At 45.8% G+C, this 15,625-nt stretch overlaps 1 protein-coding gene across 5 annotated transcripts in view; it reads left to right on the plus strand.

The window, feature by feature from the left end:
- Positions 1 to 15,625, plus strand: part of slc4a11 (solute carrier family 4 member 11) — a 400,651-nt gene that overhangs the window by 194,150 nt on the left and 190,876 nt on the right. For all 5 annotated transcript variants that reach the window (XM_072497675.1, XM_072497673.1, XM_072497671.1 and 2 more), the window contains one exon: positions 195 to 238. In XM_072497675.1, coding sequence (XP_072353776.1) covers positions 195 to 238 — 44 coding nt within the window. The remainder of the gene's footprint in view (positions 1 to 194; positions 239 to 15,625) is intronic.

Genomic DNA, 15,625 nt, shown 5'->3' on the forward strand with positions numbered 1-15,625 from the left:
ACTATTCGAAGATTTCTGAGGCGGAAACTGGTGGTTCTATTGTTCAATAATAAATTTACTGATTTGACATTTTCCAAACAAATATTTTCCATAGATTTTGATAAAATCAACAATGGCACCCTTTCACCAACCGAAGTATGTTCCATGTTTAATAATCAACAATTGTTAACTCTTGTTTTTCCCTTTTTCCACAGAGAACGACAATGCTGGTTGTGTCTTGCTGCATACTTCCAGAAAAGTGAGAGACCTCTTTATTGCCCCAATTTGTATGATGGAAAAATGTAACCTCTAATATTGCAAAGTCCAATGTATAAATGTTATGGCCTCGATTAGCAAAGTTAAAATACAAAAGGGTGGCACAGTGGTTAGCGCTGTTAGCCTCCAGCTGCTGTTGAGTAAAGAGTCAAGAGCTCTGCTTCTTTTCCCAAACACCTTTATTTTCCCGTGAGAACACACTGCACCAAACTCTATCATCACATCGCATTGCCCCAAAGGCCACCTGTAGCCTCGTTACATATCAGTGCCAATTATTGGATCAGTGAGACATCTAATTGGAATGTTTCTTTCTTTTTAATAAACATTTTATTGAGGTATTTTCTGCTATTATAACAACAACACAATAAACAATGTACATTAAACTATAAACATAATGCAAAAGCCATCTCCCTCCCTTACAGGTCCCACCTTTATTAACCCCCTACTCTAAGCTAAACTAACCCCCCACCCCCTTCTGCTGACGATTAATTTTCCGCGAAGAAGTCGACGAACGGTTGCCACCTCTGGGCGAACCCTAACATTGACCCACTCAAGGCGAACTTAATTTTCTCCAAACAGAGAAAGCTAGCCATGTCCAATAGCCAGGTCTCCGACTTCGGGGGCTTTGAGTCCCTCCAAGCTAATAGTATCCGTCTCTGGGCTACCAGGGAAGCAAAGGCCAGAATGTCTGCCTCTTTCTCCCCCTGGATTCCCGGGTCTTCCGACACCCCGGAAATCGCCACCTCTGGACTCAGCGCCACCCTTGTTTTTAACACCGTGGACGTGACATCTGCAAACCCCTGCCAAAATCCCCGAAGCTTCGGACATGCCCAGAACATGTGGACATGGTTCGCTGGTTCTCCCGCACATTTTGAACACCTGTTATTGACTCTGCTCAACGCGTCCGCCCGTCGACCATCCTCTATCTCTCCTCCCAGCTCCTCCTCCCACTTGTGCTTCAGCTCCTCGGTCTGCGTCTCCTCTGACCCCATAAGTTCCTTGTAACTGTCCGAGACGCACCCTTTTCCTACCCACTCGCTGGAAACTACCCTGTCCTGAATCTCCCTTAGTGGTAGGAGCGGGAAGGTTGACACCTGTTTACGTAGGAAGTCCCACACCTGCAGATACCTGAATTTGTTTCCCCTCGCCAACGCAAACTTCTCCTCCAGCGCCCTCATACTCTGAAAGCTCCCCTCTAGAAACATATCCCCCATCCTCTCAATCCCTGCTCTCCGCCATATCCGGCACCCCCCATCCATACTCCCAGGGCAAACTGGTGATTATTACAGATTGGGGAGCAGAATGATGCTCCCTCTGCTCCCACATGTCTCCTCCATTGCCCACAGACTCTCAGGGCCGCCACCACCACGGGGCTGGAGGAGTACCGTGCCGGCGGGAACGGCAGAGGCGCTGTTATCTAAGCCCCCAAACTGGTGCCCTTGCATGAAGCCGCCTCCATACGTTCCCATGCCAACCCCTCCTCCACCACCCACTTCCTGATCATGGCTATATTCTCCGCCCAGTGATAGTTACTGAAATTTGGCAGCGCTAGCCCTCCCTCTCCCCGACTCCGCTCAAGCATTACCTTTCTTACCCGCAGCGCGGGGTCTTGCCCGCCCAAACAAAGCCAGAGATCACTTTGTTGACCCGTTTAATAAAGGACCGCGGAATAAAAATGGGGAGACTGAAATACAAACATAAATCTCGGGAGGACCGTCATCTTCACCGTCTGCACCCTCCCAGCTAATGACAACGGGAGGGCGTCCCATCTCCGAAAATCGTCCTTCATTTGGTCTACTAGCCGGGCCAGATTTAAGTTATGCAGCAGGTCCCTTTCCCGTGCCACTTGAATGCCTAGATACCTAAAGCTTCCCCCTACTAATCTAAACAGCAGCTCCCAATCGCCTCTCCTGTCCCCTCGCGTGGGCCACAAACATCTTACTTTTCCCCATATTTAGCTTATACCCCAGAAACCGGCCAAATTCCCCTAGAATCCCCATGATTTCTTCCATCCCCTCTAATGGGTCTGATGCATACAGAAGCAGGTCGTCTTGCATAGAGCGAGACTCTGTGCTCCACCAGCTACTGTCGACCCATTTAATTATTGCTATCTCCCCTCTGTCCAACATCTGCTTCAAACTTGCGATGTCTATCCTTAACCTTTTCTCATTGACACTTTTTATAGAGGGCACATTTTCCCACATGGATGTATTGTCAATGTGACACTCAATGAGTATGTTCCCCTAATCCCAAAATATCTGTCAATAGCTGAGATATATAAAAAGCCATATCCACCGCCTCTACAAGTACTTTTGACCACTCTCCTTATTTTCTTTGTTTCCCACACAAGAGGGCAACATTTATCATTGTTCCCCAAAAGGAAAATTATAAAACCTCCTGCGCTTGAAACTCCATTATATACATTTGCATAGGACGCATCACTATAAACAATGAGTTTCAAGTGCCTAAGGTCACCTAAAACCAGGAACCTCAAATCACACTCCTGCATTTTTAGTTTGACCAACGCTTTGTTTGCTCTTATTATGTCTTCCACTTTAGGATCATCCATTTTTGTACTCAACTCTACGACATCAAAACTAACGTCTGGTCTAATCTGTCTACCTAACCAATACAGTCGTCCAATGAAACTTCGCAGTTGCTCTTTTTCCATCTTTGAAACCACTGCTTCTTTTTGTGAAACCCGACCGTGACTAATTGCTGTTGGGCTGATGCTCTCCAAACAAGATTGCTGACTTAAAGTTGCCCCTAACTTAGTCTGTCCGATTTCCAGTCCAATATATTTAAATGCACCGGAAGCCTGACTTCCAATCCTGAATTCTTCCCTTAACCCAGAGATTACAATAGCTTCGAAATCACTAGTCCCACCCCACAAAAAATCATCGACATGCATCATAAAGATGCCAGAAAGATTTCCCTTATGGTGCCAGTGAAACATTGCAGGATCTGCTTTCAACTGGCAACAGCCTAACTTTTAACAAAACTGACCTTACCGAAAAATACCAGACTCTCGATGCATCATTTAATCCATTTCCACATTTGTTCAACTTCCAGAGTACCTCTTCTGTGTTAGCTGCCTCTTTAGGAGGACGGAGAAAAATGTCTCTCTGAAGCTGATGCCCCTGCAAAAAGGCAGCTTTTATATCTATAGATTTGCATTCCCATGCCTTTTGTGGCTAATAGAGCCAAGAAGACCTTTAAAATAACCTTTCCTGCTGTAGGTGAATCTACCCTTAAATCCTGATCTTCCAAGTTTTCTTCAAATCCCCTTGCCACAAGCCTGACCTTTGCCTTATAAGTTGCATCCGGAAGAACTTTTTCCGTGCAAATCCATCTGTGGGATAGAGCTCTTTGTCCCCTATCCGGTACTTCCATGTATACCCCAAATTCACTCCAACTATGCAGTTCTTGCTGTTTAGCCTCTTTGATAACTTTTTCATCTAATTTATTGGAGGCCACCAAAATCTCACGAGCACGTGCATGGGCTGCACGGTAGCATTGTGGATAGCACAATTGCTTCACAGCTCCAGGGTCCCAGGTTCGAATCCGGCTTGGGTCACTGTCTGTGTGCAGTCTGCACATCCTCCCCGTGTGTGCGTGGGTTTCCTCCGGGTGCTCCGGTTTCCTCCCACAGTCCAAAGATGTGCAGGTTAGGTGGATTGGCCATGATAAAATTTCCCTTAGTGTGCAAAATTGCCCTTAGTGTTGGGTGGGGTTACTGGGTTATGGGGATAGGGTGGAGGTGTTGACCTTGGGTAGGGTGCTCTTTCCAAGAGCAGGTGCAGACTCGATGGGCCAAATGGCCTCCTTCTGCACTGTAAATTCTATGATAATCTATGATGTGGGCTTCTACTCCTAGTTGCATTCGTAGTCTTACCCATGTTCTGAGACCTTGACAAACTATGTCCCCTATCCTGCCTGGTATCTCGTTCTGTACTGCTACTGCTTGATCTTTCCCTTCTGCTGTGGGATGTCCTTTCAATAGTTCTCGACCTTTTCCTGTGAACCTGTTCACCATCCGATGTACTAGCTGAACTGGCACTGCGTTTCTGTGCCCTCCATTTTTGAACTTCTTGTTTCCAATCCATTGCCTTGACAACCTCCCCTGTATGCTGTACATCCAACAGTGTTTATACTTTCCAGTGGCCTTCCCTGCTCTACTAATAACAGTTCCATTGACTATACCCTTCAGGCACGCATGTCACTTTTGGAACAACTTTTGGCAATTGTCCTTTCGGAAAAATTACCTGTTCTAATTCATCAGAAGTATTGTGTTCCTCCGCAGAAACCCTGTCAATATCAGTTAGCTGGTCCTCATAGTTCTGTAACACTTGCGTACCAGATGAACCTGGTTCCTCATCATGTCTGTCTGCTCTGTCTAAATTTGAAAATTTGTAACCTGTACCCATTATCCTTAATGAATGTACCCCAACAGTCTGATTGCCATATTGCAATGTAATTGTTTTGCCATCTATGCCTATGTTCTTCCCTGGGCCTTTCCATTCATTAAAATTGCCTCTCTTATAGTAAACTATGTTTCCATGATGAAAAATGCTATTTGATGGCCGTATATTATGCCTTAAAGCTCTGCGAATTCTTCCAGAGACTTCTGCTTCCAAAAAAGCTTTTCTACTGCTCTGTAATGCATTTAAATGCTCAGCAAAGGCAGAAATAGTTGTCGTCTCTTCCCAAGATGGAGGCTGGTCATCCAAAATGGACGGAATTTTAGGATTTCTACCAAATACTAATTGATAGGGACTATAGCTCCCAACCACCTGCAACAAATTCTTTGCATGTCCCGCCCATGCTAAGGCTGAATTAAACTTGCAATTTGGTCTATCTGCCAAATTTTTCCAGAGCATGTCATCTATCACAGCATGGTTTCTTTCACACACACCATTACTAAATGGGTTTTCTGCAGCCGTATTCATAACTGTGATATTGACGTTTCACACATATCCCTAAACTCATCATTAGCAAATTCTCTGTTGTCTGTAAAGAAGTTTGCCGGTGGCCCCATTCATGTCCCTATCCAATTTTCCACGATCTGATCCAGGATTATTCTCTTTTCTTTACTTCGTACAATGGTTGCTTGACTAAATCTGGTTGCTAAATCTACAAAATGCAAAATACATATATTGTTGGCTTTATCCCAGATCTTAAGGTCCATGGCCACAATGTCGTTAAAATCCCCGGCCAAAGGTAGGGTTACTATCGGTCATAATGGCCTCCATCTGTACTTCCTACAAACCTCACAGCGATAACTAACCTGTTCCATCAGCTTAGTATAGTCTGCATCCCTTACCCCTGCATCCTTTAATACATTTTTTAGCCAAGGAGACGGATGCGCAAATGCCTACGCAGTTTTAATACAACACTCTTTTTATCAGCTAAAGTACCATTTCCAGCTGCCAATAACAAGCCCTTAACAACTGAACCTGAAATATTATTTGTCAGATATGGAATACAATAGTGTCGCGACCATGTAAATTGTTCCACCATCTTTCCAAAAACTGTTACCTTATCCTGTTCCATATCCAGTTTGATGTGTGCTTTCTTCATCAACGGTCTTCTCAGAAGCAAAGGTATCTCACTTGATACAACATCGGTGCTAATGAAATGATTCACTCCGGCAATATTGCAAGGGATCACCACTCTTTTCAGCGACTTCAGAGTATTATCATCCCCAAACCTGAAACTTGTGGAACTTTCAAATTCCTTAACCTTGTTACAATTTTCAGCATTCAAAGAGTCCAGGTAACATTTTAACCAGTCAATTCCACACACAGTAGATGTGCAGCCACTGTCCAATACAGCACAATTGAAGGATTCTGCAACCAACACCCTCATTACCAGCGTAAAACTGCTTGTTAGTAGGACAATGCCTTCTTTCTGGTCACTATCTTTTTCCTCTTCTGACTCTTCCATGTCATGTGTAGCTTCAAACACTCTATGATAACATGTTGGACAGTTGAAAGCATTAATGGTATTGAGAGTCACACCGAAAACATCGATTTATCATGCCCCGTGCATTTCTGGGGTTCATTTTCCTCTTTCCATTCTCCATGTCCCTCCTCCTTTTATAGGTTTTAAATGGTTTTCTGTCCTCCTAATTTCCAGGTCTCGATCCTCCTTCTATACTCTCGTAACCTGTTCAGAGCCGTACGATCTCGCCATCTTGTCTGCAGTGTATCTTCCATAGTCCGCTTTATCGCTGACTGACCTATTTGTGACATGAGAGCCATAGGAATTAAATGTTTCCCCAGAAACTCTTTTAAGGCCTCTATCATCTGATCGAATAAGGTATCATTATACGCAAACTTAATGCCTGTGAAAACCAGGAGCCTATCCACATTGAACACTTTTGCACAGTCCAGTAACTTAAATGCCAACAAGGACTGTAGAAATTCCACGCGGTGGTTGTGCAGCCTTCTGTATAGTCTGCTAAATTCCATTATATAGTCCTCCATCGAGATATCCTGTGTTTTCTGGAATCTATCAAATTCTGACCACGCTTCGTACGCACTTAACAAGTCACCCTTTTGATAAATCTTATCCATAAAACGTAATCGAGTCTCCAGACCTTTGAGTCTAATTGTTCCAATTTCAGTGCAGAAAATACTTTGCTTTGGATTTTACTCTCATAAGGTAGAGAAAGATGCCATATCTTGTTTCCTCTTTCCCAAGACAGTTACCTTAGTCCACATACCAACTGTACTTCTCCATTGGTCGTACGATCCCCTTTCAGAAAATAATGGCGGATAGTCCAGAAACCTTTCTGGAAAAGTTGTATCTTTCAACCCTTTACATTGGCACAGGAACCATCCTCTGCTACCACTGTTAGCCTCTGGCTGCTGTTGAGTAAAGAGTCAAGAGCCCTGCTCATTTTCCCAAACATCTTTATTTTTCCTTGAACGCACTCTGCACCAAACTCTATCATCACATCACATTGCCCCAAAGGTCCCGTGTAGCCTCTTTACGTATCAGTGTCAATTATTGGATCAATGAGACATCTAATTGGAATGTTTCTTAACCCATTTCTTACATTTCTTAACAAGCACCGCTGCCTCATAGCACCAGGGACCCGGGTTCAATTCCAATCTTGGGTCACTGTGCTGAGTTTGCACTTTCGCCCCGTGTCCGCGTGGGTTTCCTCCGGGTGCTCCGGTTTCCTCCCAGTCCAAAGATGTGCAGGTTAGGCGGATTGGCCATGCTAGTGTCCAAAGGATGTGCAGGATTGGCTATGATCAATGTTCGGGGTTTCGGGGATAGGGCAGTAGAGTGGGTCGCAGCAGAGTGCTCTTTCAGAGGGTCGGTGCAGATTCTAATGGGCCGAATGGCCTCCCTTTTCACTGTAGGGTTTCTATGGGTTCAATGAAAACATGTCACTTGAATGCTAAGAGAATTTAGAATATTTGATATCTTTTTGAAACAGGTGTTCATCATTTGCCTCTTTCTGTGCAATAAGGATTCATTCAGTCCGTCATGCCCTTGTAGGCTTTTTAAATGAGCTATCTAATTAGTCCCACTCCCTTGTCTTTTACCCCACAGCTCTGCAACCCTTTTCCCTATTTAAATATAGATGCAATTCTCTTTTTTTTTCCCCCAATGTACTGTTGAATCTGTTACCACTGCTCTTTTGAGCCAGTGCACTCCAGATCAGCTTGCTTCATGCAAAATTACTCTTGTCTCCTCTCCAGTTCTTTTCCCAATTAGCTTCAAGTTGTGTCCGATGGTTGCTGGCCCTTCTGCCAGTGGATCAGTAGGTGTCCTGTATTGTGCGCGGTTGCATAAGGTTCTTCGACTCCCACCGGTGATAATGAGACCCTTTTAAAAACCGACCCAAATTGTGCAATTCGCCGTGGTGGCTTTGTGGGGAGAGGAAAAAGGCCAAAGCAAAGGCAGGCATCTTGGGTACAGCTGCGAACGATACTGAAAACTGGCCGGCAGTGTAATAATAAACACAAACTTCCTCACCACCCCCCAACTCTCATGCTGTTCGCACTGGCTGCGCATCAAGCAACATGAAGCACAAATATAATGATTTAGAAAGCAGATGGTTAGTAAAAAAGGGAAGCTTGGCAGGCCATTCTGGCAGAAAGATGTGACCAACGTTTATCCCTCAACCAACATCAGTAAAGCAGATAATTAAAGAATCACAGTTCAGCACAGAAGGATGCAATTCAGTCCATCGACTTTACACTGGTTCTTTGGAAGAACATTCCGGTTTGTCCCACTCTCTTCCTCATACCTGTTTTTTTTTGTCTCCGTCAAGTATGTATTCAATTTCCCTCATTATAGAGTCATAGAATTTACAGTGCAGAAGGAGGCCATTCGGCCCATCGAGTCTGCAACGGCCCTTGGAAAGAGCTCCCTATTTAAGCCCACACCTCCACTCTATCCCAGTAACCCCACCTAACCTTTTTGGACACTTATGGGCAATTTAACACGGCCAATCCACATAACCTGCACATCTTTGGACTGTGGGAGGAAACCGGAGCACCCGGAGGAAACCCACACACACACGGGGAGAACGTGCAGACTCCGCACAGACAGTGTCCCAAGCCGGGAATCAAACCTGGGACCCTGGAGCTGTGAAGCAACAGTGCTAACTACTGTGCTACCGTGCTGCCCTTCTACTGAAGTAGACGACTATTGAATTTGTATCTAACGCACCCCAGCCCTGCCCCACCGCGTTCAGGTGGAACATTCTTTCTTTGAATCTCCCCCTGATTCGTTTTTTTGCCAATCAACTTCAAATCTGTGCCCTCTGGATATCGCCCTATCAGCCGCGAGAGTTAATAAAGAAAATTGTTTCCGTCGAAACCCTTCAAATGCTTCTATCAAATCTCCACTTCACTAACCTCTCTGACTCTTGAGGAGAACAATCTGAACTTTTCTAACCTCTCCGTACAACCAAGGGCTTCCATTGCTGGTAACAACCTATTGAACCTCCTGTGTACACTCTCCCAAGACCTTTACGCCTCTCCTGAAATGTGGCACCCAGAATTATCCACAACACTCGAACGGAGTCCAAACCAATAATTTGAAAAACTCGCACTGTCAATGTTTAAATTTGAGGCAGGACGTTGCAGTCAGATCAGTATGATCTTATTGTAGGCAGCACGGTAGCACCGTGGCTTCACAGCGCCAGGGTCCCAGGTTCGATTCCCCGCTGGGTCACTGTCTGTGCGGAGTCTGCACGTTCTCCCCGTGTCTGCGTGGGTTTCCTCCGGGTGCTCCGGTTTCCTCCCACAGTCCAAAGACGTGCAGGGTAGGTGGATTGGCCATGATAAATTGCTCTTAGTGAGCAAAAAGTTTAAGAGGGGTTATGGGGAGAGGGTGGAAGTGAAGGCTTAAGTGGGTCGGTGCAGACTCGATGGGCCGAATGGCCTCCTTCTGCACTATGTTCTTATTGGATGGCGGAGTGGGTCCAGGAGGCCCACCCTTGCTCCTAGTTTGTATGTTAGCATAACCTCATTGGTTTAAAATTCTATTCCTTTATTTATAAACCCCTGTAAACCATATGTTTTTTTTTTAATCCACCTTGTCAACTTTCCCTGTCACTTCTGTGTACATGGACATTTTTTTCAACAACTTTAATTATAGTATACTATCTTTGCCTCTTCGCCTGCCTCAAGTTGCAGCATTTTTCATTCATCTGCTGTGCTTGTACGTTTCACCATCCTGCAGCATGTAACTATCCTCATCAATATTGTCTACCAATTTGCCAAGTTTAGCATCATCTGTAAATGTTATAATGCCTCTCTCTACATCAGAGTCTAGGGGTATTTATTAAAAACTGAAAACACTATAATGGACCCAAAACTGACCCTGCGGGGGAGGGCGAGGAGGGAAGAGAGAGAGAGAGAGAGCACCAATTAAAACCCTGTACCAGTCTGAAAAACATCTGGGACCTGTTTGCTGCTTTCTGACACTGAGCCAATTTTACATCATTGCTGCCACTTGCCCTTTAATTCTGTTTTCTGACTCAGTCTCCAGTGTGGCACTTTGTCAAATACCTTTCAAAGTGCCATTGATACAAAATCCACTGCATTACCTTGTTCAAGCTTCTCTGCTACCTAATCAACAAATTCAGTTAAATTGGCCAGACACGCTTTTCCTTTAAGAAATCCATGCTGTCTCCTTAATTATCCCATACCCTTCGAACTGGAGGCTTATTTTGTCCGTGATAATGGTTTTGTAAATTCCCAACCGCAACTGTTGGACTGACTGGTCTGTATTTTCCTACTTTATCCCTTTTCCCCTTTTTTGAATAGTGATGGCATTTGTAACCCTGCCAGCCATTAAATCCCCTACAGTGCAGAAGGAGGCCATTTGGCCCATCGAGTCTGCACCTACCCTATGAAAGAGCACCCTACCTAGGCCCAGTCCCCACCCTGTCCCCGTAACTCTGTGATCCCACCTAACCTGCACATCTTTGGACTGTGGGTGGAAACCGGAGCACCCGGAGGAAACTCACACTGACACTTGGAGAATGTGCAGACTCCAGACAGATAGCCCCCCAAGGTTGGAATCGAACCCGGGTGCCTGGCGCTGTGAATGAAATGAAATTAAAATCGCTTATTGTCACGAGTAGGCTTCAAATGAAGTTACTGTGAAAAGCCCTTAGTCGCCACATTCCGGCGCCTGTTCGGGGAGGCTGTTACGGGAATTGAACTGTGCTGCTGGCCTGCCTTGGTCTGCTTTCAAAGCCACGGGGCGATCTGGCCCCAGGGGGTGTCCCCACAGAGGCCTGGCCCGCGATCGGGGCCCACCGATCCGCGGGCGGGCCTGTGCCATGGGGGCACTCTTTTCCTTCCGCCTTCGCCATGGTCTCCACCAGGGCGGAGGCGGAAGAGACCCCCTCCACTGCGCATGCGCGGGGATGCCCTGAGCGGCCGTTGATGCTCCCGCGCATGCGCCGCACGGCAAAGTCATTTCAGCGCCAGCTGGCGGGGCACCAAAGGCCTTCCCCGCCAGCTGGCGGGTCGAAAATCAGTCCGGCGCGGGCCTAGCCCCTCAAGGTGAGGGCTCGGCCCCTCAAGATGCGGAGACTTCTGCACCTTTGGGGCGGCGCGATGCCGGACTGATTCGCACCGTTTCTGGCGCCGGTCGGCGGACATCGCGCCGATTGCGGAGAATCCCGCCCAATATCTTTCAGTAACTTTGTACATAGCAAATAGGAGCAGGGGTCAGCCATTCAAGCATACTCTGCCATTCTACATAGTCATGGCTGATCCTCCATTTCAATGCCATATTCCTGTACTTTCCCCATTCCCTTGACACCTTCAGAGTCCAGAATTCTATCTTATTTCCTTCTTAAATATAATGTGATTTGGCCTCCACAGTCTCCTGTGGTAGAGAATTCCACAGATTCACCACCCTCTGAATGAAGAGGCTTCTCCTCATCTCAATCCTAAATGGTCTATCCCTAATCCTGAGACTGGGGCCCCGCTTATTCTAGACCCTACCAGCCAGAGGACACAACATCCCTACACCCAGTCTGTCCAGCCCTGACAGAATTTTATATGATCCATCTTTTCTCTCTATTACTACCCTGGCCAGAGCTTCTTTCTCCCCTGTTTTTCTTTTTTAGTTATGGCATCATGATTGGCACAGGCTTGAAGGGCCGTGGGCCGGTTCCTATGCTGTACTTTATCGTTGTTCTTTTAGACTAGCCTTGGTGTCATTCAAAGACCAATGCCAAGTACTCATTGACATTTTGCCATGTTATCTACCTTGACATGAAGATTTTCCTTTCGGTCCTTTCTTCATAGGCACAACCTTTTCTCTAGTTTTTGTTTTAAAATATTTTTATTCTCCTTTTCCACATTTTCTCCCAAATTTGCACCCACCAACAATAAACAATAAGTAGTAACGAATTTAATGTCAATCCCCATATAAATAACAACGATCCCATCCTCCCACCAAACCCCAAACATTAGCCCGCATGTTAACATAAACAAATAACAAAAAGGAATCAGGAATCACCCATAGTCACCATTAACGCACACAGCCCCCCTCCCCCCAACCCACCCAGCTCCCCAACCCCCCCTAATGTTCGATGTTATCCAATTCCTGAAAGTGCATAATGAATAATGCCCATGAATTGTAGAACCCATGCACCCTTCCCCTCAGTTCAAACCTAGCCTTCTCAAGAGTCAAGAATTCCAACAGGTCCCCCCGCCATGCCAGGGCACAGGGTGGAGAGGTTGCTATCCATCCCAACAGTATCTGCTTTCGGGCGATCAACGAGGCGAAGGCTACAACATCTGCCTCTGCACCCGTTTCCAACCCCGGCTGGTTCGACACCCCGAATATGGCCTTGCGAGGGCCCGGTTCCAGTTTCACGTGCACCACTTTAAGATTACCTTAAAAACCTCCTTCCAGTAATCCTCTAGCTTTGGACAGGACCAAAACATACGAACGTGATTTGCGGCACCCCCCCTCCGCAACGTTCTCACACATTTTCTACCCCCTCAAAGAGCCGGCTCATCCTCGCCCTTGTGAGGTGCGCTCTATACACCACCTTCAGCTGTATGAGCTCCAACCTCGCGCACGAGGTGGAGGCGTTCACTCTCCGGAGCACCTCACACCAGAACCCCTCCTCCATACCCTCTCCCAACTCTTCCTCCCACTTTGTTTTGATCCCTTCCAGTGATGCATTCTCCTCTTCCAAAATAACCTCGTAAACCGCCGATACTACCCACTTCTCCAATCCCCCTGTCTTCAGCTCCTCCTCCAGCAATGTGGAGGCTGGCTTCACCGGGAAGCTCTGTATCTCCTTCCTGGCAAAATCTCGAACCTGCATGTATCTAAACATTTCCCCCTGCTCCAGCCCCATACTTCGCTTCCAGCTTTTTCAATCCTGCAAACCGACCCCCAAGAAACAAATCTTTTAGTGTCTTAATCCCCTATTCCTCCCATTTCCGAAAATTTCCGTCCCATTCCCGGCTCAAATCTGTGATTCCTCTGAATTGGCATTTCCCTTGACCCTATCCCCAACCCGAAGTGTTGGCGAAACTGCCTCCAGATTCTCAATGAAGCTATTATTACCGGACTCCCTGAGTATTTCCCCGGGGCCATTGGGAGCGGCGCTGTTGCTAGCGCCTTCAATCCCGACCCACTGCACAAACTCTCCTCCATTCTGAACCTTTTCTCTCGTTAACCACCAAGCATGTAAATGCGTTGGAATCAGTTCAGAACAGGTTGCCCAGACTAACACCGGGAGTGGGTGGCTTGTTTTATGAGGAAAGGTTAGACAGGCTAGGCTTGCATCCATTGGAGTTTAGAAGAGTAAGTGGCGACTTGATTGATACATACAAGATCCTGAGGGACCTTGACAGGGTGGATGTGGAGAAGATGTTTCCTCTTGTGGGGGAATCTAGAACTCCGGATCATTGTTTAAAAACAAAGAGTTGTCTATTTAAAATGGAGATAAGGAGAATTTGTTTTTCTATGAGGGTCTTGACGTTTTGGAACTCTCTTCCTGAAATGGAAAGAGAGTCTTTGAATATTTTTAAAGCAGAGGTGGTTAAATTCTCGATAAGCGAATGGGGTGAAAGGTTATGGGGAATAGTCGGGGTGCAGATTATAGGTTACTATCTGATCGGCCATGACCTTATTAAATGGCAGGGCAGGCTTGAGGGGTCGAATGCCCTACTGCTACTCCTTGCTTGTCTGTACGTGTGTTATATGTTGATAAAATATTTTGGATTTCAGTTTATTGCTGGTTTCCATTTTGTTTTCTTGTCACCTCACTTTGCCGCAAGTATTTTGAATTCCGTCCTGCACTGCCCAAAGTCTTCCTGGTTAGAAACAAAATTTTGTTCCAGGTGTTTGTTATAAGACTTCTCTTTGTGTTTTTAATTCCTTTCACGTTAGATTTGGGTGATGTTTTCTTCAAATCAGACATAACGGATCTGAACATTCCCTGGATCACCTCGCCTTTCCCAATCATACCTGTGCTTGCTTCTGACATCGCTGCCTCTTTCCCTAGTCAGACAAAAACCTTTGATACTTTCTGGCCTCTTTCCATAATTTCTTTAGACCAAATGGTGTTCCTAGATCATAGATCATTGAATTTACAGAGCAGAAGGAGGCCATTCGGCCCATCGAGTCTGCACCACCCATGGAAAGATCACCCTATCTAAGCCCACATCTCCACCCTATCCCAGTAACCCCATCTAACCTTTTTGGTCACTGGGGGCAATTTAGCATGGCCAGTCCACCTAACCTGCACATATGTGGACTGTGGGAGGAAACCGGAGCACCCGGGGGGAAACCCACGCACACACGGGGAGAACGTGCAGACTCCACACCGACAGTAACCCAAGCCGGGAATCGAACCTGGGACCCATGAGCTGTGAAGCAACTGTGCTAACCACTGTGCTACCATGCCACCTGTGTTCTTCTTATAACTCTCAGCTGGATTATCTCGTACTGTAACACGTTCCACTTGCCCTCCCATCATTTCCCAGAAACAGACCCAATGTTATTGCCTTCAACTAGCAATACATTGCTCCAGAAAGTACTCCTGTCCACATATCAGAAATTCCTCGACTTCCTTACCATCAGCTCTATGTTTCCCCCACAATCTATTTGAGGATAGTTAAAGCTGAGGATCTGTTTTTGGTGCACACCTTGATTTGGAGCTCCACTTAAAAAAAAAGAAAATCTCCCAATTCCTCAACTTAACCCAAATAGATTCAGTCCAAGAACCATTTAGTAAATCCTTATGAATTTAGAACTGTAATATTTTGATCAATAATGCTAGCCCCCTTCTCTATCATTCCTGAATACTTTAGTTGAACCAATTCCTGGCCTGCCTTGAATCATGTCTGTTTTCATATAGCCATGTCATATTGTCCATGAAGGGAGAAACTTGTGCCAAGTTTATTAATTACAATATAGACATTGTACATACAATTTAACACTTGCTTTGTACAATACTTCATTTTTGGAGGGATAATTACTGCCGTTTAGGTCTCTGTGTCCTCTGATCTTGTTTATGCTTCTCTCTGATTTCCCTTAGTTTAAGGGCCGGTAGAACAGTTGAAAGGTTTGACCATCCAAAGTTTTGGTCAAGTATATAGGATAACTTGTTTTAAAAAAAAAAAGTACACAACTAAATATTGCAGCTTCGCATGCTATTGCTATCCGAACAGTGTTTTATTTTAATGTGTCAAGGCCCCAAGCGAACTAAAGACTGAAGTGAGTAGGGAAGAAGGCGGGAAGTGATGATTCGGTGTCATAACCCTCACGAGGACCACGGGATAACATTGATTGATCTCTCTGTGGGCTTTATAGTGGGCGGAGGCCTTCCCAGCTGGAGCTCATTAGCAGGACT

The sequence above is a fragment of the Scyliorhinus torazame genome, chromosome 3 (genome assembly GCF_047496885.1).
Source record: "Scyliorhinus torazame isolate Kashiwa2021f chromosome 3, sScyTor2.1, whole genome shotgun sequence".
NCBI classification, from domain to species: Eukaryota; Metazoa; Chordata; class Chondrichthyes; order Carcharhiniformes; family Scyliorhinidae; genus Scyliorhinus; species Scyliorhinus torazame.